Raw genomic sequence first — 25952 nt, 5'->3', positions numbered from 1 at the left:
CAGATTATAATATGTCCACTTTGGGTGACCAACCTCTGTGACCAAAAGGTATTTAGGTATTAAAAACAAATTAAAAGTCATTTATGTTAGTACTCATTTTTCATAAAACTTTACAGGTACACTTTTTATTAGAGATAAGGGAACCAAACCCATTGAACATTTGGCCATGTCGGATAGAACCTTTAACAAAGTGGCAGTGTAAAAAATTTTTTTAGGTGTTTTAGGACAGTGGCTTGAGCAAGGGATTATCCCTAATCCCTTATGTGAGTGTAATTTCTGCTCAATTTCTGCCCTATTAGTGGCCACTTGCCTTCTATATAGTGCAGCATCTGGATGGAGGTGTGAGGGACAGAAAGAAAGAAAGAGAGAAAGGGAGATTATAGGTTAAGGCAGGGCAGTTTAGAGTTGGTTGCAGTGAGGCAGGTCTGCTTTATTGAAGAAGCTGTCAGTTGACCCACTGAGGCACTTGCAGGTTACATCACTTCCCTGTGTTTAGTGTGTAGCCCTGTGCTAATTGTGTCACTGTTCTGCTAATTGTGTCTGCTGTCCTGAGAAAACCTAAGTGTACCCCGCTGATCCACCAATGTCCACTGCTGTCTATGGAGAACACGTAAGTAAACAATTGTAGATCCAGCGTCCACTGCTAACCAGGGAAAAAACATAATTTTACACTGCTAATCCACCAACTTCCACTGCTGTCCTGGGAGAAAATCTGATTTTATGCCACTCATCCACCAACATCCACTGCTGTTCAGAGAGAAAACCTAATTTTACGCCGCTGATTCACCATGTCCACTGCTGTCCTGAGAGAAAGTGTCATTTTCCAAAACTAATTCGCCGAAACAGTCAACCCCATCTGTTACTGACAGCTTCAATGCTGTAACATGTGTCAGATAACTAAATGCCCTGCCTGAGAACTGACATTTTTTGAAATTTTTTTTCACTGTAATAGCTACTGCTGCCTTACGAATGTATTCTCTGTAATACTACCAACTAGAGATGAGCGAACCTTGAGCATGCTCGAGTTTATCCGAATCCGAGCATTCAGCATTTGATTAGCGGTAGCTGCTGAAGTTGGATAAAGCTCTAAGGTTGTCTGAAAAACATGGATACAGCCAATGACTATATCCATGTTTTCCACATAGCCTTAGGGCTTTATCCAACTTCAGCAGCCACCGCTAATCAAATGCCGAACGCTTGGGTTCGGATAAACTCAAGCATGCTCGAGGTTTGCTCATCTCTACTACCAACTAATATAGCTACAATCATTCTGCTATTAGAATGCGGTAAGTTTAGGTTTGCTCATCTCTATTTTTAAAAAAAGTTATTTATTCTGTACTGTCAACACAGTTTTAGTGCTGCCATAGTTACTATAGCAAGCTTTTTGAACAGCCAAGGGCATATTTATTCAACCACTGCCTTGGCATCACATAAAGTACCTGTCCTTCTAAGTACAGGAAATACAGTCTAATGCCCGATGCTTCAGGGCTGCTTCACGGCTGTTCAACACTTCGAAAAATGGCGGTAAAGACATAGCTTACAGCTCTAAAAGGGAAAATGTGCCAATAACCATCCAAGCAAAATGGTCCAAGGGTTGATTAATGGTATCGCTCCACATGGGCACACAGCTTACTGATTGTATCACTTATGTGTGCACTATATAACGAATGTGAGGTCAGTAAGGTAAAGTAAGAAATTGCCCAAGGAAGAAATGAAGCTTAATGGCATAATTTGGGATTAGAAGCCAAACCTAATATAATTTTAATGGAAATCCTAGAATTGTAGTAGTTTCACTTACGTGGACACTGTGTCACACATGAGGCACCAAAAGTGTATTTTCCCTTAGGGTTACGTTCCACTGCAAATGTAATGTAATCGTATATATGCAGCGGAGGACAGTTTTCTGTGCATGTGTCTCCATCACGAAACCGACGGCAAGCCTAGAGAAATAGAGTTTTACATAGGTTTTACAATGGAAAAACGTGAATTAAACACACACACACACACACACAAATATAGACTTTTTATATTACCAGGCAGTCTGTTTCTTTAGGACCAGTACAGCCAGCTGCACATTGACTGTGACAGCAATCACTGGGCATTGGTCCCCTGCAACGTCCAGGGCATTGTTGGGCACAGGAGAGTTTTGTACCTAAAAGTAGAAAAAAAATGTAATTTCGTTCTATCAGGACAAATTTACATTCTGTATGCAGTAACATAAATATACAGCGCATATTCTCATCTGCATAATAATGCATTAAAATATGTGTTTATATACTGTAGCTACATATGTCAGTTTTGTGTGTGTAACGCCTGGAGTAGTGGATCCACTGGACCGTCACCAGCGATGGCACTAACCTCACCAGGGAGCGGAGTCTAAGGGGCCGCTGGTTTTCACCAGAGCCCGCCGCAAGGCGGGATGGACTTGCTGCGGCAGGCGACCCCCAGGTCGCTACCCCTGGCTTGGTTGCTGGTGATGGCAGGCGAGGCGTGGCAGGAGCAGTAGGCAGGAGATGGTAGTGGCAGAGGTCTGTAGTCGTGACCGCAGGAGACAGGCTGAAGACAGGAGCAACAGAGCAACGGGGAAGCAGGAACCAGGAACAAGGACTAGGGACCAGGTAGCGGGCAGGAATCAGGAACAAGGACTGGGGACCAGGTAGCGGGCAGGAATCAGGAACAACAGGGAGCTGGGCCAAACGCTATGGGAAGCATGTAGAGGCTCCAACACAAGGGACAGGGCATGCTGGGATTTATAGGGGAGTGATTGGTGCAACTAACCAATTAGGGACGCACTGCCCCTTTAAATCTGAGACAGCCGGCGCGCGCGCGCCCTAGGAGGCGGGGACGCGCGCGCCGGCCGGCACAGCGACGGACAGGAGCGTGGAGAGGTAAGGCGCCCCCCGGGGCCGAAGTGACAGCAGCGCCGGGTCCCTGCCTACGGACACCGGCTGCTGCATGGGGCAGTGAAGAGTCGCGGCGGCGGCCCGGAGCACGGGACGCCGCCGCGGCCGTAACAGTACCCCCCCCCTTTGGCCTCCCCCTCTTTCTGGCCTGTAGGAACCTCTTGATGAGGTCTTGGTCCAGGATGTTAGCCTCGGGTTCCCAGGACCTCTCCTCAGGACCAAATCCTTTCCAGTCCACTAGGAAGGATCGTCTCCCTCTGACAGTTTTCATAGCCAGAATGTCTTTGAAAATGTAAACGTCATCAGAGACGGCTTGTGGAGCAGAGAGCGAAGCCTTATCGGAGAACCGGTTGAGGACCACTGGCTTTAAGAGGGAGACATGGAATGCGTTTGGGATCCGCATCGTAGGGGGTAGGCGGAGTTTGTAGGTGACAGGGTTGAGGCGTTTTAGCACCGAGAAAGGACCGAGGAATCGAGGACCCAACTTGTAGCTGGGAATCTTGAGTCGGACATATTTGGCCGAGAGCCAGACTTTGTCACCAGGGAGAAAATTCATGGCGGGTCTTCTTCTCTTATCCGCCTGGTCCTTCATGCGGACAGATGCCTTGAGCAGAGATTGTCGAGTCTGTTCCCAGATTGACTGCAGGTCAGATAACAACTCCTCCACGGCTGGGACCTCAGAGGATGGAGAGAGAGGCAGAGGAGGACGAGGGTGACGTCCATAGACCACATAGAAGGGTGACTTGCCTGTGGAGCTTGAGTCCAGATGATTGTAGGAAAACTCTGCCCAAGGAAGCAGACTGGACCAGTTGTTCTGGCGAGCGGAGACGAAATGTCGAAGATAATTGCCAAGGACCTGATTGACCCTCTCCACTTGCCCTTTGGTCTGGGGATGATAGGCCGAAGAGAAGTCCAGCTTCACTTGGAGTTGAGAGCAGAGAGCACGCCAGAATCTGGAGACAAATTGTGAGCCTCGGTCAGAGACTATATGAAGAGGAAGACCATGGAGGCGGAAGATATGCTGAAAGAACAGCTGGGCCAGGCGAGGGGCTGATGGTAATCCAGGAAGAGCCACGAAGTGGGACATCTTGGAGAAGCGGTCCGTGACAACCCAGATGACTGTGTTACCCGCAGATGGAGGTAAGTCTGTGACAAAGTCCATGCCTATATGGCACCAGGGGCGGTCTGGGACTGGCAAGGGCTGAAGTAGGCCGGCAGGTCTTTGATGAGAGGACTTGTTTCTGGCACAGATGGTACAGGACGCCACAAAGTCTTTGACATCCAGGAGTAGGTTAGGCCACCAGTAGTGGCGGGAGATCAGTTGCCCGGTCTTTAGAACTCCCGGATGCCCGGCCACCATAGAGGAATGACCCCATTTCAAGATGCGTTTACGGAGTGCGGGGCGCACATAAGTCTTACCGGGAGGCAACTGCTGCAGAGTAGAAGTGGCAACTGGTACTAGGCGATCAGGAGGTATTATGTGTCGAGGAGATTCCTCTTGCCCCATAACATCGGATGCTCGGGATAACGCATCGGCCTTGATATTCCTCTCGGCTGGACGGAAATGAATGGTGAAGTTGAACCGAGAGAAGAAGAGGGACCACCTGGCCTGCCGGGGATTGAGGCGTTGAGCCGATTGGAGGTAGAGGAGGTTCTTGTGGTCCGTGTATATGTTAACGGGATGTTTAGCCCCCTCTAGGAGATGACGCCACTCCTCCAGTGCCAGCTTAATAGCCAGGAGTTCCCGATCTCCTATCGTATAGTTCCTCTCGGCAGGGGAAAAAGTCTTAGAAAAGAACCCGCAGGTTCTGGTCTTGCCTGATGTGTCCCTTTGCGAGAGGACTGCTCCGGCGCCCACAGAGGAAGCATCAACTTCAAGAGAAAACGGCTTGGAGATATCCGGGCGAACTAGAGCAGGAGCGGAGGCAAAGGCAGACTTTAGGCTATTGAAGGCATGTTCGGCCTCGGGAGGCCAGCGTCTAGGATCAGCCTTCTTCTTTGTGAGAGCCACTATGGGTGCAACCAGGGTAGAGAAGTGAGGGATGAATTGCCGATAGTAGTTGGCAAATCCAAGGAATCGTTGGATAGCTCTAAGTCCCTCAGGACGAGGCCACTGGAGAACAGCTGAGAGCTTGGCAGGATCCATCTGTAGGCCCTGGTCGGAGACAATGTATCCAAGAAACGGCAGGCTGCGCTGATGGAAAACGCACTTCTCCAGCTTGGCATACAAACGGTTGGCCCGTAGTCTCCGCAGAACCTGTCGTACATGGGACACGTGGGTCTGCTGGTCGTGGGAGAAGACCAGGATGTCGTCAAGATAGACTATGACGCAGACATAGAGGAGATCGCGGAATAAATCATTCACGAATTCCTGGAAGACCGCTGGGGCGTTGCATAGGCCGAATGGCATGACCAGATATTCGTAGTGCCCATCTCTGGTGTTGAAAGCGGTCTTCCATTCGTCTCCTTCACGAATACGGATCAGGTTATACGCTCCCCTGAGATCCAACTTGGAGAAGATCCTAGCTCCACGGAGACGGTCGAATAGTTCTGGGATTAGCGGAAGAGGATAGCGGTTCTTGACAGTCACCTTATTTAAGCCCCGGTAGTCTATGCATGGGCGGAGGGAACCGTCCTTCTTCTGCACAAAGAAAAATCCAGCGCCAGCGGGAGACGTGGATTTACGGATGAAGCCCTTCTGTAAGTTCTCCCGGATGTAGGAGGACATGGCTTCCGTCTCGGGCACAGAGAGAGGGTATACTCGACCTCGTGGGGGAGAAGTTCCAGGAAGAAGGTCTATAGGGCAATCATAGGACCGATGAGGTGGTAGAGAGTCTGCCTCCTTGGCTGAGAAGACATCCATAAAGTCTTGGTATTCGTGCGGTAGACCAGACAAAGGCTTGGCATTAGCAGGTGACCTCGTAGAGCACTTGGGTTGAGGAGGTCTCAGACACCTATTTGGACAGTCCTGGCCCCAGCTGAGAACCTCCCCAGTTCTCCAGTCCAGCTTAGGGGTATGTAATTGCAGCCAAGGAAGACCCAGCAAGATGGCGGAAGAGGAATGGCGCAAGACGTAGAAGGAGATCCTCTCCTGATGTAAGGCGCCCACCTGGAGGACTAGGGGTTCAGTCTGGCAGTGCACAGCTTCGGTAAGAATCTCGCCCGTGATCGAAGAGATAGACCGGGGTTGGGCCAGCTGTATCACGGGTAGCCGCCATCTTTGGACCAACGAAGCAGAAATGAAACTGCCAGCAGCGCCAGAGTCGATGAGGGCCGTAGTCTGGAGAACTTGCCCTGAGGGTGTCTGGATGGAGACTGGCATAGTCAATCTTGGAGAGGTGGCATTCACACCTAGGGAGACCTCTCCCACTGGACCTAGGTGCGAGCGTTTCCCGGACGCTGAGGACGTTGGGGACATCTCTGCCGAAAGTGATCAGCGCCACCGCAGTATAGGCAGAGATTCAGCTCTAGTCAACGGGCCCTTTCTTCAGTCGTCAAGCGAGCTCGATCCACCTGCATAGAAACTTCTGGAGACGACTGGGGCATAGGAGCAACGGGATTTTGGAATACCGGTGCCAACCGAGGATGGCGACGGGGCAGGCTCAGACGCCGTTCTTGTCGGACCTCCTCCTCTCTCTCGGAAAACCTGGTGTCGACTCTGGTAGCCAGTAGAATGAGTTCGTTCAAGGAGGTAGGAAGGTCTCGGGCAGCGAGCACATCTTTCACTCGAGTAGAAAGGCCCTTCTTGAAGGTGGCTAATAGGGCGGCCTCGTTCCAGTCCAATTCAGCTGCCAGGGTGCGGAACTGGATGGCATAGTCACCAACAGAGGAGCTCCCTTGAGAGAGGTTGAGGAGAGCTGTCTCAGCTGAAGTAGCACGGGCAGGTTCCTCAAAGACGGAGCGAAACTCGGCCAGGAAGGTTCGGAGATTGGCAGCAACAGGGTCATCTCGGTCCCACAGCGGCGTGGCCCAGGCCAGAGCTCTACCCTCCAATAGGCTAATGATGAAAGCCACTTTAGAGCGCTCGGTGGGAAACTGACTACTTAAAAGTTCAATATGCATGGTGCACTGAGCCAGGAATCCCCTGCACAACTTGGGATCGCCTCCATATTTAGTCGGGAGGGCCAGTCGAAGTCTCGAGGTGGCTGCTGGTGGTGGTGAGCGCTGGGCTGTAGCATGCTGCTGTAGGGCGGCAGTCAATTGCTGGATTTGCTGCGACTGTTGCTGGATTTGTTGAGCCTGTTGCGCGACCACTCTGGCGACGTCACGGAGATCAGGCACCTCGCCGGGATCCATGGTTGGAGCCTACTGTAACGCCTGGAGTAGTGGATCCACTGGACCGTCACCAGCGATGGCACTAACCTCACCAGGGAGCGGAGTCTAAGGGGCCGCTGGTTTTCACCAGAGCCCGCCGCAAGGCGGGATGGACTTGCTGCGGCAGGCGACCCCCAGGTCGCTACCCCTGGCTTGGTTGCTGGTGATGGCAGGCGAGGCGTGGCAGGAGCAGTAGGCAGGAGATGGTAGTGGCAGAGGTCTGTAGTCGTGACCGCAGGAGACAGGCTGAAGACAGGAGCAACAGAGCAACGGGGAAGCAGGAACCAGGAACAAGGACTAGGGACCAGGTAGCGGGCAGGAATCAGGAACAAGGACTGGGGACCAGGTAGCGGGCAGGAATCAGGAACAACAGGGAGCTGGGCCAAACGCTATGGGAAGCATGTAGAGGCTCCAACACAAGGGACAGGGCATGCTGGGATTTATAGGGGAGTGATTGGTGCAACTAACCAATTAGGGACGCACTGCCCCTTTAAATCTGAGACAGCCGGCGCGCGCGCGCCCGAGGAGGCGGGGACGCGCGCGCCGGCCGGCACAGCGACGGACAGGAGCGTGGAGAGGTAAGGCGCCCCCCGGGGCCGAAGTGACAGCAGCGCCGGGTCCCTGCCTACGGACACCGGCTGCTGCATGGGGCAGTGAAGAGTCGCGGCGGCGGCCCGGAGCACGGGACGCCGCCGCGGCCGTAACAGTGTGTCCACTATTCATTGAATCATTGAATAGCGGCCGCACAGACATGTCAGTTTACACAATGGAGAGTGCAATGGAGAATTCAACAGAAATGAAGATCATTCGGCCGTTACTGCAGTACCGGCTGGGATGATCTTCACTGACATCGGCCGGGTCACAGAATGGCTGATGTCACATGATGTGTTAACCCGGCCTAATAGTTATACACCTCTTCTCTCTTCTGAGGCACTGTGATTTTGCTATTTTTCTTCTGTTTTTTCCTGATATTGTGCAAATGTTGTTTATAATGCAATTTTTAAACATTACAGCAAAAAAAGCCAAAATGTGGGGGGAAAAATGCTGTAAAAATTCAATGGAAGAACAAAGATTAAAGTTTTCAAATGTTTATATAACATCTTAACTGACTTTAAAGGTCAAATCACTTTCTCCTCCTGGCAAATGTTCTTGAAAAAGTGCGTCAAAACTGCACATAATGTGAATTGACACTGATCACTTATGAGTCTAGTATCTATCTAGTTGTACTCCACCAGCCAGCCAGCTGATGAGTGTAGCAGATGATTTTATTAGGGGAACTGCAGTGACCAGACTGCACCCCACTCTCTGCAAACCCAGAGGTTACATGAGAAATGTAGGCTTGTCAGCTGTAATTTATGTCCCAAACTGCTGACACTGTTAGATAGCTGGTCATAGAGACAAATGGTACCTTTCATATATTCAACATTTGAATCTTGGTTTGTGGGTTACACACAGGAGTATTCCCTTCTGAACTTTTATGACGTGACTACAGGATATGCCAAAATTGTCCCAATGCAGTATCCACCTTTGCGATCCATACCTTTCTTGAGATCATGGGCCCACGAGCCCCTTCTGGCCAGATTCCAGCTGCTGGAGATCGATAATAAATGGAAAATTGCCATACTGGTTGTTTTATGCAGTTTGTGGGACTCCCATTGAGGTTAATAGGAGCTGTGTAAACAGCACAGTTTGAGTTGTAATGTCAGCGGGGGTAACCAAACTGATTACCTCAGGCACTTGCAAGCAGCCCATTGTTTGCAGTTACTGTATTAGACGGCATGAGCCGCACTGTAGACTTCCGTCTATCTCCTACATCATTGCTTATTTACAGAGGCTGTTCCATGGCTTAAGAATCATGCAGTGAGGGCTGCAGCAATAATTGCTAGATTGCTCATGCCTAGTGTTATATAACCATGGGCTGCACATGTATTACACAGGGAAATGTATGCCCGATGGCAGATTATTTTTTGATATAGCAAAGGTAATTGGGTAGGTAAGCAGCCCGTGTAATATTATTCTACCAATGAATGGTTTAACACAGAAGAGAATTTGGTAACATACTATGTCACTGGACGAGCAGGACAAGATACTTACGTATTTGACAGTTCTCTGCATCAGGGCCCCAACAGGTTTCATTGCAAGCCTCCGCATCACACTTAGGACCTTTAATTTTAAAAAGACAAGTTCAAGTCCACTGCTATTAGGTTATTATATCTTAGCACACATGATTTGGTTACACATATACTTTATCTTCATATCTTTATAGTCAATGGTCTACAACTGCTGTGCCTTTGCTTTAACCAATAAAACCAATGCTGTTTTCAGAAGAGACTTGGAGGACATATATAGTACATGCAATTATTTTCAAAACATTTTTCTACTTTTAAAGAATGCCAAGTACCAGATCCAACCAATTTGTGGCATAAACTTATACATAGCAAATAATGTGTACAAGTGAACATATTCTAAAAAGCCCACATTTAGTGTATGAACAGAAACTGCTGTAAACTCAATCACAGCTCAGCTTTCATTTTACCAGAGCTGAAAGCTGAGCTTTGATTGGTTTCTATGGGCAGTTTGCACCAGTTTCTTCTTTACACAGGTTCATACATGTAGTCCATGCTGTTTATTTGTCATACAGTATGGCTATATTAATACCAAATCTGTCAATTAAGAGCTGAATTAGCTTCCCGTCCTCCCTCTGCATCCTTACTCAATCTGAATCAGGGGACATATGACAACCCCTTTAAGACACTCATAAACCTTCATAAGCCATTGGTTCAACATCTGTTAATCTTTCTGACATGTACATTTGGCTTGACCTTGTGGAAAGGGGCTTGACACTGGAAAGTGCAACAACAAACAATACACAATACGACTGCAGTGTCCCAGTGACCATATCCCATCATCTTTATATATAAAGTTGTCATGTGACTAGGAATAGCTTGCTTGTATCTGGGTATGTACTGCCATTTTGCATAAATCAGATTATCCCTGCGAGCATTGCAATTTACCTTTATCCAGAAGCTAATAAAAAAGCATAGCTCACAAATTGCGTAACTTCTGTACTCAGCTTTCAGACCACCTCCAGTGGCCACAAACAGGCCTGAGAGGGCTTGCTGCACCACTGGCTTTGTAGCACCATTCAGCCACATGATAACACACCTCTACATTACCACCTCCAGCTAACCCTCAGCATAATACCCAAGTTTCCCGTGGGTACCACACAATAATATTGCTAGATAACAAATAAAAACAATAAAACACAGATTCTTTAGGAGCATTTAAACAGATTTCTCCTGCATGACAGAGGGGAGGGTTAATGGTTCACCTGGCCCTAAGGGGGTTAAAAGCGGCTGCATGGCATATCCCCTTAACACCTTGGGGGCCAGACTGTTTAGTGTGGCCCCAAGGGGTTAAATATTGGGAAGGGGTTATACTTATCATCCTCTGTGCGGTGTTTTCTATCTTCATTTGCAGTCAGCCAATCAGCAGCTGAGGTGGGAGACACAGCTACAGTTGCTGATTGGCTGATCGTAGACTTCTGCAGTTTCCACTTAGCCAATTGGTGGCTGCAGTGGTGTCTCACTTTAGCCTCTGATTGAAAATGAACATAGAAGACAGTAAGTATAATTTATCCCCCTTAAAGGTTAAAGGTTATTGAATAGCATTATGCATTTCCACAGCCCTAAAGCCTGTTGATTGGCTGTTCAGCAGCTTTGCAACAAGCTTTTTTTTTAAAACCAGGCATCATAAGTTGCTCAGTTTAGCAGCGAGCTGGACCTATCAACTTAATGCCTAATCAAGCACTATGCTCGATAGAGCACGCTCACTCAACATTAATGATAATTATGAGATTGCATCGGTTATTAAAAAGAATACGTACAGTTTAAGCGGGTACTCTGTTCCACTAAAATAGTATAGTCTGGGTGAACAATGTCGTCCCACTGTATGGAATCGAGGTTGCAAAGCATTGGATTATTTTTTATGGTAACTCCACCATGAAGAATTTCTGTTAAAAACGAAATTTTAAAGTTATTTCAGACAAAATAAAATGTGATCCTCCCAAAAATTCTTCACACATTTTTTTCCTCTCTGTTGAAAATGACATTTGTCATTTTGAGTCTAAAATAATGGATGTCATTTAGCTGTCTGGCCTTACCTTAGTGCAATGATGGCTGTTGGTACATTATTCTAGTTTGGGTTACTAATTTGCCATGAACATTATTTTGACATCTGTGGTATAAACGTGCGTTATTCAAAACATTGTGTGCATTGAACGTCTGTCTTTCCATTTACTTCAATGCATTGCCATTGCAGTCAGTTAAATTGTGGCAATAATGGACATTATTTTAAATTGCAAAAATGTCCGCCTTTTTCTATTTTTGACGTTGTGCAAGCAGAGCCTTACTGTGGATTCTGAAATCAACCTGTACCAAATACATAGCTAAGACTTTCAATCGGGATTAAGAGCAAACAGACCAATAGTACTGTAGGTAAATATTTTACTTTCCAGGATACTCAACAATGAACTCTGACATGAACGCCTTTGTATTGCCATGGGATAATCAATCTTTCTGCATCAACTGAAGCATACATAGTGCATACTGGCTGAAGAATAATTTTTTATTATAGAATATTTACAGAATAAAGTTCATAAAATCGCTGTAGCAGTACAGTCGCACATCAAAGCCAGGAGTAAAACCTAGGGGCAGGTTTAATGTGCAATTCTGCTACTATGGAAATTTTATGATTTGAGTCTGCACTATGGTATGCCTGCTGAAATTGGGGCTCCCAGTGGAACATATGACGCATAAGGATTGATGACACCATTGCAAAGGCGTTCATGTAAGAGTTCATTTGTAAGTATCCTGAAAAAGAAAACAACTACCTACTGTATTGTTGGTCTGCTGGACAATGTGTTTGTTTCAAAAGCAGGCTGAAAGACTTAGCGCTGTATTGAGTACAGGACAATTTCAGAATCTGCAGTGATCCTGGAACAATACCCCTACATGTGCACACTCACTAAACACAAGACAGAATTCACTAATAAATGTTGGTATTCAACATTTATATTATAGCATCTGAACTTTTACAAAAAATATTGGAAGTGTACGTTGAAGACTTGGTTAGAGTGTTGGAGTTAAATAGGATAAAATAATGGAAGAAGCTACACTCAACAATTTTATCTTTTAGTTTGTTATTAAATCTGTCACCTCTGATTGCAAAAAAAAAAAAATTAACCCTTAGTGCTGACCTTGTAAATTTCTCATAGGCAGTTGCTCCAAACCAATGTTTGCGTTCTTATCCTGGTAGTTTGAAATGATGGAGAGCGCAGCGTTCTTATGCAAAGTGTTACCTCGGATAATTCTTAGGTTGACCAGTGGAATGTTCTTGACAGCATTTACAGCAATAAGAACATATCCTCCCACTTCTTGTATATCCTTCATGGGCATAGAGTAAAAATTTGAGTAAGCGTTATGGTGTGCAACAAGTTATTACGTTATACATAGTCATGAAGGACAAAAAAAGTCAAATGGACATAAATATTAAGCATTTCTATTATTCCTCTTTTGTAGTTAGTATGATACCCCCCCCCCAAAAAAAAATAAAATAAAATTGAATTAATTTTGCTTCTACAGCCTTTACAATGTGCTGTATGAGCTCTCTATTTTCTCCTTATATGAATCTACCCTGCAGACTATGTTGCATCTGTTCTCTCTTTCTAGCCCATGTGAGCATTCCTCCAGTGATTCTCTCCCGTGTCTGCTATTTAAAGGGGTTATCCAGCATTAGAAAAACATGGCCACTTTCTGCACAGACAACACCACTTGGCTTCAGTTTGGGAGGGGTTTTTGCAGCTCAATTCCATTGAAGTGAATGGAGCTTAACTGCAAACCACACCTAAAATGGAGACAAGAGTTTTGCCTTCTCTGGAAGTAAGTGGTCATGGTATTTTCCCTTTAACTCTTCCTCCCAACTGTTTTCTCTAACTCTGAGAAAGAAGAAACGTGTCAGACTCTGACAGACTTAATGTCCTATGCCACGGGACGATAATCGTCCGGATAATCGTTAACGATAAACGATCTCAAATGACCGCTTTAGCGAGCTTCTTGAGATCAGTCACACAATGCAACGGAATGATAGTCTTTAATTCTAGTCGTTCTTGCGGTCGTCCTGACCTCGTTGATCATTCGCTTCAGAGGGATTCCACGGAACGATGAACATCAGATTATCGTTCAAGTACGTGGGGCAAGTAATTTGTTTTCTCATTCTCTCTGTTTCCGGTGGGGTATTTTTCCTTTCATATTCATATGCAATCTATGAATATTATAAATGTTCACACGCAATAGATCTTGTCTGATAAGCAGGTAATGGTAAAGAAAATTCTAAAGAAGGCTATTTAGAAAGTTGCTTAATTTTCAATTCAGAAAATAAATAATAATAAGAAAATCTATGCAAAGGTATCAATAGCCTTTAACTCAATAATAAAACCGTATGCATAAAGGTCATATGCCCCCTCTACTGGTGGCTGCAGACAGACATAATCTTATGATTTAAAACTGTCTACATAATGTGGTGTGCATTACAAAATGAGATCAACCAGGATGGAATTTAAATCTTAAAGCGTAACTATAATTTCAGTAGCCAAAATATGAAATTCCTCAAATAAAAAGCCCACGTGTTACCCTTTAAAAAGAGCCCTAAACTGCGTTAATAGCTTGTGCGCTCGCTGAGATATCACCAGTTGTTTGGCTCGGAAGAATAAATGAATTTTTCCTCTGGCTGAGAGAAAGTGGGCGTGGCCTATCCCTCATCTCCCTGGCTGGGTCCCTCCATTCAATGGCCAGCACCTCAGCAGATGTATCACACATAGCAGGATTAAATACAGCCCCAGCATACAGTATCACAATGTAAGATTAGATACAGAGCCCCAGCAGATGGTATCACACACAGTGGGATTAGATACAGTCATCTGCTCTCATTACACTGTAGGATAATGTCAGCCAAGGAGGTGGGGGCACCTGCTGCAGACATCAGATAGTGAATGTTATATGTACTATGGAAGGACTACAGCTGTGTTGTGCTGGGACTTGTAGTCCTCCCCTCAGTGACTCACCCACTCTCCCTCATGCAGCACATTGGAGTGATGGTGGCACTGGATACACTTGTCCCTCCATCCAGCTCTTCCCCTGCGCTGCTCCTCACACACAACACCCTCAGCTCTGCTTAGTCACCTCTGTGAGGGGAAGAGGGAGAACGTGCTGCTAGGAGGGGGGGAGGAGGGTTTGTTTATGTCTCTCTCTGTGTCAGGGCTGTTATCTGATGCTGCTGTCAGAGTCTGTACTCTAAGTAGGATCTGCAGGGAGGGGGCGTGTCCAGCCAGACAGTCAGAGCCAAACAGAGCTGTAAGGGCATAGTCAGCCTTATGTATTTAAATAACTGTTCATTTTAGGTTATTAATGTATATTGCAAAAATTCTTATCATGACCTAAGCTAACTAAAACTGGAAGGTCAAAATATTTTATAGTTACGCTTTAAGATAAAATGATGCTGAGAATTGTTATAGGTTAAAAATTTGGTTAAACTATGTATACTTAAGAATTCCAAATAAATAACAGGCCCTTGAATGGTTACAAGGAGCACCTCTTACTCTGGAGGTTCCCACTGAACACAACCATTTATTTCTAAGCTGGTTTGTGTAAAGTTTTCTTTTTCAGTGTCGGTTCTACAGAGGAACACTTGCGGTTCCTATACATGTTATGCCTGCATAGTGCTAAAGTGCATAACAGAGCAATAGAGGTCCATGTGTATGATCAGTATGGTGGTTAGCACTGTGGCCTTGCAGCACTGGGGTCCTGGGCAAGAATCCAAGTAACCAAGAGAAAGTTTAGCATGGTGTTTATATGTTTTCATAATGTTTGCATTAGTTTAATCTCATTGTACAATGATTAATTATGAAATTTGCTATATCATTAAGTCGGTGAGTGGTGTGAAACATTGTACAGCAGTATACATTTGTGCTTCTCTTGTAGTTTGAAGTCTTCATCGGATCCCTTCTCCTTCTGTAGGTTTCCTAGCATTATGTATGTATTTATATATACCCCTTTTTATAAGTGTTATGTGCTGGAATTTGTTTTGGTTATATACCTGTAGGAAGGACAAGTCATGATTCCGCTTTAAGTGGGTGATTTCCAGATTTCCAAGTACAACCTGACATCCATTGTACATTCTCTTCATAAAGTTGTAGTGATCTTCAGCTGTAGAGATTTGTGTCAACTTGTTATCATTTCCCAAACAAACTGTAAGAGAATACAGGAAATTAAGCAACATGGAAATATACCAGTAAGACGCATAGACTGGTTCAGACAAAAAGTGAAATATACATGTAGTCTAATAGTCCAGACTGACTGATATAAAGGTAGATCCAGACTATAGAAATATAACTTATAAGGGGCTATCTGGACTTCGTAGGCAGAATGTGATATTGGGGAACTGCATAAACTTCATTTAGACTGTTGTTATAGGGGGAGCACCTAACGACACAAACCACAGTTATATAGTTACTGTACATAATTGATAAGGCTGAAAAAAGACAAGACTGCAATAAGTTCAGCTTATAACCCTACTGTGTTGATTCAGATGAAAGCAAATAGCAAAGAGTTTAAATATGGCAATCAGAATAAATCTCAGGATCGGCACCCTATCACATGTTATCTAGTGCCCATAACTTGTTATACTATAGTTTCAAAACTGTAGTTCACTCTTGAATTTAGTTCCATAATCTCACTGCTCTTACAGTAAAGAATCTGTGTCTGTGCTGATGGTGAAACCTTAGACATAGAGGATGCCCCCTTGTCATGATTACTGGCCTAGGTGTAAAAAAGAACACTTAAAAGATCTCTGCACTGTGCATACATATTTGTGTAGATTGTAATTAGATCGCCCCCAAAATGTGTTTGTTGCAAACTAAATAGCCCCGAACCTGGTACACTGCCTTGGTACTGTAACACACCCAATTCTCTTAATCATCTCTTCTTGGCGTCGCCATTGCACAGTCAGACTACTGTTATATGGAGATCCCTGCTCAAATTAATGTCACTGCTATAAAAAGAGGTTTGTTTCATTTGTTTAACATGTTATTCAGAATAAAACATGATTATTTTGGGGGTATGGAACCAATTGTCTGCGTTTTAATAATTTCTTAAGAGAAAATTTATTTTGGTTTAAGGGTGCCTTCACACCTGACCGATCCGTAGCGGATTTCACACTGCGGATTCACAGCGGATCCAGTCCCATTAATTTCTATAGAGCACATACTCGCATGTCAGGCTCCCGTCTCTGGTCCCGCTCAGCCAATCAGTGGTGCTGATTGGCTGAGCGGGACCGATGGGAGCCTGGAGCCTGACATGCAGCCGCATCGCCAGAGCAGGAAATGTATGATCTCGGCGGCGGGGCTGCGGGCAACAGAGGGTTAAAGCACATACTTAAAGCGGGTTGTCATTCCCGCCGTATGTGCTCTATATAAATGAATGGGACTGGATCCTCAGCAGATCTCGCTGCTAATCCGGTAGGTGTGAAGGCACCCTAAGGCTATGTGTACACTGCGTATGAATCTGTCCGTAGTGCGAACCACGAATATACGCACGTAGTTTTGAGGTTGATGCGTTCGCTTGAAATTATACAATATACGGTCGTACAATGCACACTATGTATGAACTTACGGGCGGATCATATACAGCGCCGTGAAAAATGAACACGACCATTGTTTGACGACGGAAATGTTGAAACTCACGGCCGTGGATTTCCATGCAGTCCCGTACGAAGTACTTATTTCAGCCAAATTGAACTTGATTTTTCGATCCAAAAGGTTCTGTGTGGTTTACTGGGCTGGGCGAAGATTTCCAAGTAAATGACCCGCTTTGAAACAAGCTAGGGAAGCATAACTGTACTACGGGCGTATGTTCGCGGTTCGTACGCATCCGGCCGCATGTCTATTTTTCCCATGGCCGTAGTTTCAGCCGCACATGTACGGTGGCGTACGAACTACAGACGGATTCATACGCAGTGTGAACATAACCTAAGAGTAGATTTGGATTACAAGCACGGTCCCGGAACGAATTATGCTCGTAATCCAAGGCACCACTGTATTTCTGTCATGGGGGCAGATAGGACAGTCTGCATGTGTTTTAGTGCTTTAACTTGTGTGATTTCTACCATGGCAGCTATTAAAAGTCCTTTTAAAGTGCAAAGTTAAAAGCTATATTACCAGAAATAATCTTGGGTTCTAAAACTAGCACAATTTTGTATACCAACTAGAGATAAGAGAGCTTTAAGCATGCTCAAGTTTGTCCAAACCAAAGCGTCTAGCATTTGATTGACGGTGGCCGCAGAAGTTGGATGCAGCCCTGGGGAGTCCTGGAAAACATGGATATAGCCTATGGCCTATGGCTATATCCATGTTTTCCAGGCAGCCTTAGGGTTACATCCAAGCTTATGGTTTGCTTATCTCTAATACTAACTGAAACCTGCCAAGGGTAGATGTAGACAGGGAACACAGCACATAGATGTGAATTATTAAGAGAGCCATGGCTTTTCTCTACTAATAATCCTTCTAACTTGACAGAGAGCGAACTTTGATCCCATGAGTGTTAAACAGAATGAAATGGTAACTGAATGACAGGCATGACAAAGGTCACTACATTATTAATGAAGCAGGGCTCCTATTGTACACTGCTCTAGCACAGAAGGCTGTAACCCAAGACTCTTGTGTAACTTACTGAGCACTTGTTGATAATGGTCTATGCAAATAGCCGTAAAGATATTATATATTTCTATATATTACAGATATGGCATATTTACCTACAGAAGTTAATGCAGGTAAAGTGGGAACAGCTGTATTTTATTTTGCTGTGACAGGAACCAGATTACTGCTGCCAAGTTTTACAGTGCATGGCTGTCCTGCTAAGAGGATGATTCCAATACTGTCTGTCAGGACGTCTGCTATTTTAACCTCCTCCCCTTCTCTATATACTCTATGCTGATATTAAGGGCAGACCATAAGTCACATATAGTGGTGCTTTACAATGCATACTTGGCAGTCCCAATGCTATAAGTCGGAGGTCTCTATCTTTCAGCAGAAATGCGTGTATTGCACAGCTGCTTGGGCTACACAGGAAGTTTACAGATAACTGTCTGTATACAGAGGCTCAGTTCTTGAACCGGCATTACTAAAGAAGCAGAATCACAGCTGGAAATCACTATTTTTTCCCACTCATTCACTGCCTAAAGGAAGAATATATATCTATATACTTACAAGGAGACAGTGTTTTTTTCTGTTTGATTCCACAAGAACTATCTATCTAGGTTCCAAGAATGGGAATTTTCTCCCATTTCTGACAGGACTGACAGGTGGACAGTAGTTAATGTAGTACCAACACAAATTACCACAAAATGATTGATTTTCCATTTTGGAAAGGTTTATAGACTTACACATGCGGATATGCTAATAACTCAGAAATCACTTCTGTCCATTGTCTATAGCTACCACTAACTCCTTGAAAGTTATCCTACAGTCTTATCTACTGTATCTATCTCATCTATAACCTTGGCTGATTATTATTATTTGAGCACTCAAGCCTGGAAAACTATTTCCAACACTGAGCTATTCTAACACTGAGAATATATCTGGGCATTTATGTAGTTCCTGAATGTAGGTGAACCTACACTTTTTTTTAATCAAACCATGTTTATTAGGATTCCAATATACAGTATACAGTTACATACTGTGTCATCATGTGCAAGTAAGTTAGAGATAGGACCTATACATGTAATATACAGAGCACAAGGATGTAAAGAACCTCGATAATGAACGTATACTTTTGGAGATGTTGATGGACAAGTGCTTCTAATTGCTGTCTGATTCATTTCCTTCTACTGAAGGTACTGTAACTTTGCACTCCTCCACCTTTATATTTCCTGTTGCATCACTACCTAGTCATACCTGGACAAGCTCATTTAGTGCTGTAAGGCTAACATTACAATGCACATTTCTTGTGGAGACCTGCACTGACTTTCCACATGCAAACATAATAAAGTCATTATCAGGCCTAGCAGATGCACCTATCTGCATGACATTACCGTAACCTCTCTATCACCAATGCACATGTACTTGTTTCTTTCACCAAAGTTCAAATCACTGTCCTCTCTTGTCACTCTATTGCTACACATTAACCTTTGTAAATGTTCCAGCAAAGAGCAAATATTTATAAGAAAAGACAACAGGGAGTACAAATACGGTAAAAGGGATCAACTACTTAGATTGTACACAATAATCCTTAGTACTTAAAAAGTAGTCGACTGTATGATGATTGCATTGACTAGTTACTCACATGTCAGTGGCTGTCCGTAATACTAAATACTAACCCATCAGACAGGTTTGTAGGGCAAGCATGGGAAGTTTTAAATATTCTAATACTTCATAGGGTTGTCCAGAGCTGGAAAAGGGGGGTGTACTTCTTTCTAGTTAACAGCTTAACCGTTGTCTATGGGCTATATCTCTTATTGCAGGAGTTATCCCAAGATTGAAACTTATCATCTAGCCACAGGATACATTATCTGATCTGTGACTATCTGACTACTGGTACCCCTAGCAATCAAGAAGGGGTCTCTTGCCCCCCAAGTTAATAAAGCTTCAGCATGCTCCAATGCTCTACTGTTCCACTGAAATTAGGGAAAAGAGCCATTTAGCTCCTCTAAGTATGGTCATATTAAACAACTTTTTCACAATGTAGCGTTTTAGGTATGAAATTTAAGGTATGTGTATTTCTTCTAGTTTGCCATGGAGTACTCAAGCCTCTTTTAACAGTAAGATTTAAAATTTTTGAATAGTTCATGTTTTGAATAGTCTCATAGTTTATTATTTTCAAGTTTAAGTTACTGGCCGAAATTTTCTGGGGTTAGGAAAAAAGGCCAAATGTGCTGAGTTAGATGTGGTCTACTATGCTGTAAAATTATGACTACTGTAAAACATAGCTGTTGGCATCCTGTCCAAAGGAAGCCAAAGACCACAACTTTCTAAACAAGGACATGATGTTAAATATAAAAAAAAATAAAGAATAGGAATAAAATCTGACAAAAAAAGGCAACAAATAAATAACCCAGTGATCATTTATTACAGTACTACAGTCAAATCATCATAGTCAAATAAAACTCTGTTTAACATGTCACTGTCATTTCCAAAAACTTTTGACATGTCAAAGAGACATGTCAAAAGTTTTGGTCAGTCTGCATCTGAGTGTTCAGACACTGACCAATAGTGAGAATGAGCCAGGAGAAGTATGCGCTCAGCACGATCCTTGGATTCACACGTGGTAAAATATTCTACCATCACTAATAGAATTTCAAACAAAGTCAGTATGGTGAAAATTCTATAAAGGATCATCATATCTGAGAAGTCATTTTTGATATAAGAGTCTACAGTAAAGAGACATGTCAAAAGTTTTGGTCCGGGTCTCAGTGCTTACTGCCACCAATATATGACTATTCTATGTACTGCGACCTAGCAATGTTTCTGCAGCAAACCCATGGGGGGATATTGGGCAAAACCAGGGGATCCTACAACTCTACACCCAGGTTTAGGCATCACCAAGTAGATTGTGGCTTATGTGGCCATAACACTTTACCATACCAATGCCAAAAGAATTTGTTCTGCATTTGTCCTCATTCTCTAAAGGATCACTGGATAAGTCATTTGTGTGAAAATTCTGTTTAATGGTGTTAAGCAGTTAATGGTGTTAAGACACTTCCTTACTAAACTTTAACAAGACTTTAATATGGTTTCTTCATTCATACACAAAAATGTCCCTATGTCTACAGAAAATCTGGTGGTGACATTGTGGTTGACAGGATCATAGATTAGTTTTCCCAGCATGGTATTAGATGGGTTTTTTTTTTACCAACCACTACTTTTTTGGACTGACATTCAAATTAACATGAAGAACAAGCCTTAAAAAACCCTGACTGTGTTTTTCTATGTACACTTATTTTTTTAAGAGTACTGAAGAAAGCCTTCAATTTCCAGTCTTGAAATCAATAAAACAAAGGGGAGAGTCTATATGTAGGTGCAGATTTATGAAGAACATTTACCTATCATTACTGAAATACTTTCTTACTCACTGCAGCATTTTATATAAGTCCTCTATCTTTGAAGCATTCGTTGTGGCCACAGGTACTATACTGTTATTAGAGGCCTTATCATTTAAAAACATTCAATTGTACCAGCTAAAAAACAACAGATATCCCCAGCTATTATTGAGATATTCAGGAAGTCAAATGATATTTACAAGTTTAATCAGGAAGCCTGTAAAGCTTAAAATCGACAAATACAATTATTAAAAGGACATTAACATAAAACACCAGTTAATGTAATATTAAGAGGCATCTGTCCAATCATCATTAGAAGACATCTGCAGCATATGCAGAATATAAAGAATGTCTCCATAACATTATGTTATCAACCCTGCCCATGCCTTTGGTCAGACCCCCAGTTGGGTTTACCACTTGGGAATGACTCCTAATAGCTAAGCTCGAGTTGCAATGTATGGGTACAGTACCACAATAATGAGTGTAATTCCATGTTGTGTTTCTGCCAGAGCAGAGTAGTGTACAATGAGTGTCTTTTGCTCTGGAGGACTCAGCATGCCTGTGCATTACACGGATAGCTTCTTGATTTCTAAGGGTACTGTGAAATACTTCATTTCTTCTGCGATGGCAATCGACCACTTCTGTGTTCTCTCACATATTACGATTCATTGTTGGATCACACCCTTATTGTTGAGGCATTTGTCTAAGTAAAGAAATGATCTATCAGACATGTTTTTTAGAGTAGAAGGTTCGGCAAGGGTTGTATGCCTACAGCCTCCAGCAGTATTGGCTGTAAGACTGTATACTCCATATTCTTGAGGAAATGTTTTTCTTTTTTCCCAAACGTTACCCAGATCATAGAAATACGCTTTTACAGGTTTCTATAATTAACTAAAATATTTAACCTACACACATGCATACAGTCAAGCCAGCGAGAACATAGTATTTTATGTTAAATGTAGACTGGTTTGGTGTTCTTTTCTCTGTTTATTAGTCATGGCAGCCCTAGATGAATACATAGGAGGCTAAAACACCTGAAATAACAGAAACTAATTTCTTGTTCCCTATAGGAGAAACGTGACTCGAAGGCTCAGGCACAACGAAAATAACCCATACTATGCCAAGTAATGAGCTTTCAGATTCTGACAGCAATGTAACCTAAGAGTTGGTGGTGTACCACATAGAAAAGTTGGTCTTTGTTTAGGAATATTTTTTTTTGCCAATAATGATTAAATATTCCATGTCTACATTGAATGAGACCCTTTTCACTGTAGTTAAGTGGTTTTACTATTTAAAAAAAAGCTGGTAAATTGAGTTGTCAACTTGTCTATAAAGAGAATTGAGTGCTAGTCTGCAAATTAAAATATAACTTATTAGAATAAGTGAATAGTAAATTTATAAGAATAAGTGAGAATGTAGCCCATAAAATACTTGAGTTTGTGCTTTATTAGTATAACATGTCACTCATTGAAGCGAATCTAGCAATGGTGTGACCGCATACTTCTGATATTTTCAGAGAAAAAAAAGATGATTGTTATTTCACTTCTCACATAGATGAACTGTGGAAGGAATGATCTGGCACATAGATGAGCTGTGAAAAGGAGTGATCTGGTACATAGGAGAATTGTGGAAAGAATGAGCTAGCATAAGGAAGACTGAGATAGAAGTAATCGAGTACATAGGAGATCTGTAGAACCGCGAAAGGAGTGATCAAGAGGTCTGTGGAAGGAATGATCTAGCACATAGGAGAACTGTAGAACTGTGAATGTAGCACACAGGAGAACTGTAGAATGGTTGAAGTAAATGGTCTGACACATAGGAGAACTGTGGAAGGAGTGATCTAGCACATAGGGGAACTGTGGAAAAAGTGGTATGGCACTCTAAAATACAAAAGAGCTAGATACTGAACATTACTGAGATGGGAAAAGAGTGGTCTTGTATATTCTAGAACTAGGGATTATTGACCTGTAATGTATGGAAGTACTGTACTTAACAGATTATAAACCAACATGTGACTAAAATAGTGGCATAGGTGTCAAGAGTTGAAGCTGGTGAAAGTGGTGTCATAGTATAGGAAATGTTTTCTTGACGCACTAATTTAGAACTTATTGGCACAAAGACAATGAAAAGGCTGGAGAAGTTAGTAATTATAAAAAAACTGAGATAGGAAGGACTAGTGGTGGGAGTCAATAGTTTCTATGGGGTGCTAAATCTAGTATATCGTAGTATAACAGTTACAATGCAAAGTAGGAAAATAAAAGCACACTCAGTCAGTAGAAGCATGCTAGTTGTACAAAACAGCTGTAGCTCATCACGCTATCCTGCACTGGCGTCCCCACCAGCCACACGTTGTTAGATGTCTGTCTGAAGCAACTACAGTAAAGCATTTTAAACGGTGAGTGCCCTCTTTTACCTTCCTCTTGCATTGAGTCTCTCAGAAGCAAAGATGGAAGAAGTTCACCAATCACCAATCTGAAAAATTGTGTCTAAAAATTGTGAAACCATTTCAGAAAAAAGGTTTCAATGTTCCTCAATGTAACATTGCAAAGACTGAATATCACACCATCAACAGTATTTTGAGGGTCAACAATCAATATTGGATGCTCCTGATCTACAGGCCCACAGGCAGCACTGCATTTAGAACAGTCATGATTCTGTACTGGAAATCACTGCAGGGGCTTGGGAACATGTCCAGAAATCATTGTCCATGAACACAGTTTGTTGTTCAATCCACAAATGCAAGTTGAACCTAGATCATGCAAAGAAAAAGCCACATGTCAACCTAATCCACAAATGCTGTGGTCTTCTCTGGGCCAAAGCTCATTTAAAATAGCTTAAAGCAAAATGGAAAGCTGTTTGGTGGTCAGAGAAATCAGAGACACAGTCTTTTGGACTGTGTCTCTGATGGTATGAGATTACATTAGTTCCTATAGTGGGGAAGCTCACAAATCTGGAAAGGCACTATCAATGGTAAATGGTATATAGACCAACCTGTGCTCCCATCCAGACAATATATCTTTCAGAGAAGACCTTGCATATTTTAGCAAGACAGTGGTAAACCACATACTGCATTCACAACAACAGCACAGCTTTGCAGAAGAATCTGGTGCTGATCTGGTCTGTCTACAGTCCAGACCTTTCACTTGTAGAAAACATTTGGCACATCATTAATCGAAAAAATCCAGAAAAAAAGATCCAGGACTGTTAAGCAGCTAATCCTAAATCAGAAAAGAATGGGACATTTTTCTCCCATAATTCTAGCAATTTGTTTCCTCACTTCCCAGATATTTACAGATTATTCTTAAATGGAGGAGGGGATGCTATACAATGGTGACCATGGCTGTATCCCAAGTTGAAATGTGTTGCTGCCAAGTTCTAAATGAGTTTTTTTTAACTGCATTGTAAAGTGTCTCACTTTCAACATCTGATATGTGTTCTATGTTCTATTGAGAACAAAACACGGGTCTATGAGATTTGCAAATCATTACATTATGTTTTTACTTACATGTATATACATTTTACAAAGTGTCCCAACCTATTTGAAATTGTGTTAGTATATGTATATAGCTTGTCATTTTGCATTCCCTTATGCATGTACATAGGAAATATATGAAATATTAATCCACATACATGTTCATTCCTCTAGCATGTAACTAAATTTCTTATACTGAAAGCAGACTTTCTCTAGAGTAAAACTTTCAAACATTAAAACATCATGAGAATCATATTGATATCCCACCACCCCAACATTCTCTGATGCTGTACAAGTCTGAAGCACTTCCTGTGAGTCTTTTATGTAACGGCTGTTTCTAGTTTGACCTTGGGCAAATTAAATCTGTATATTCTATGATAGCTTTTAATATAAAATTAAGTTAAACCCTATTTCTAACATGCTGAGCTTGTTCACCTTTAAAGGGCCACTATGTAGGCACATGGAGGATTAGTAAGTCTATATCTCTCAAATAGGACCTAATGTAGACCTTTTTATTTTAATGGGAGAACCCCTACAAGTTGGCATTTGTGTTTTTTTTTTTTGTTTTTTTTTTTACCAGATCTGTAAAGGTTCTGGCCATACATATGGGAGTAGTTAACAGGTAAGTAATAGATTTATTTGTAGTATTAGATATCGTATCAGTGTTAAATTGTAATGGTAATAGAGAAATCAGGGCAGTTCTGAACATACACTGAGCTGATGAACTATGCAGGCTGAATCACTAGAGTCTACACTAGATAAAGTCCAATTTGAAGTCAGCAGTATCATACATGAATGACACCATTTATCGAGAGATTCCTCTCATCAACATGCAACATTTAAGCTTGCATTATGTATTTATTGAGCATGATGTGCAACAGTCAGATACTTAAAGGACAACTCCGGCCAAAACTATTTTTTTATATGTTATTACTTACGGAAAGTTAGACAAATTTCTAATGTACATTAATTATATCACATATATGGCTATTTCCCTTAATTTAGTAAATCAGGGAGACTTCAGATTCTCTAAAAAGAGATGACGTCACGAACCGGGGGTGTAATTACAATGGATCGCCTGCAGGGGCGCACTATATATAGAAGTCAAGTGTCCTTGC

General features: G+C 42.9%; 1 protein-coding gene across 1 annotated transcript in view; it reads right to left on the bottom strand.

Moving 5' to 3' along the window:
• The window catches only part of EGFR (epidermal growth factor receptor), a 172287-nt gene that overhangs the window by 47745 nt on the left and 98590 nt on the right, over nt 1-25952 (bottom strand). The window contains exons 2-7 of the mRNA XM_069958394.1: nt 15369-15520; nt 12475-12661; nt 11104-11229; nt 9312-9380; nt 2034-2152; nt 1799-1940 (exon numbers count right to left, since the gene is read on the bottom strand). Coding sequence (XP_069814495.1) covers nt 1799-1940; nt 2034-2152; nt 9312-9380; nt 11104-11229; nt 12475-12661; nt 15369-15520 — 795 coding nt within the window. The remainder of the gene's footprint in view (nt 1-1798; nt 1941-2033; nt 2153-9311; nt 9381-11103; nt 11230-12474; nt 12662-15368; nt 15521-25952) is intronic.

This window comes from Dendropsophus ebraccatus, chromosome 2, assembly GCF_027789765.1.
Source record: "Dendropsophus ebraccatus isolate aDenEbr1 chromosome 2, aDenEbr1.pat, whole genome shotgun sequence".
Lineage (NCBI taxonomy): Eukaryota > Metazoa > Chordata > Amphibia > Anura > Hylidae > Dendropsophus > Dendropsophus ebraccatus.
The sequence above is the reverse complement of the archived record's forward strand: the minus strand, read 5'-3'. Positions and strand labels throughout refer to the sequence as shown.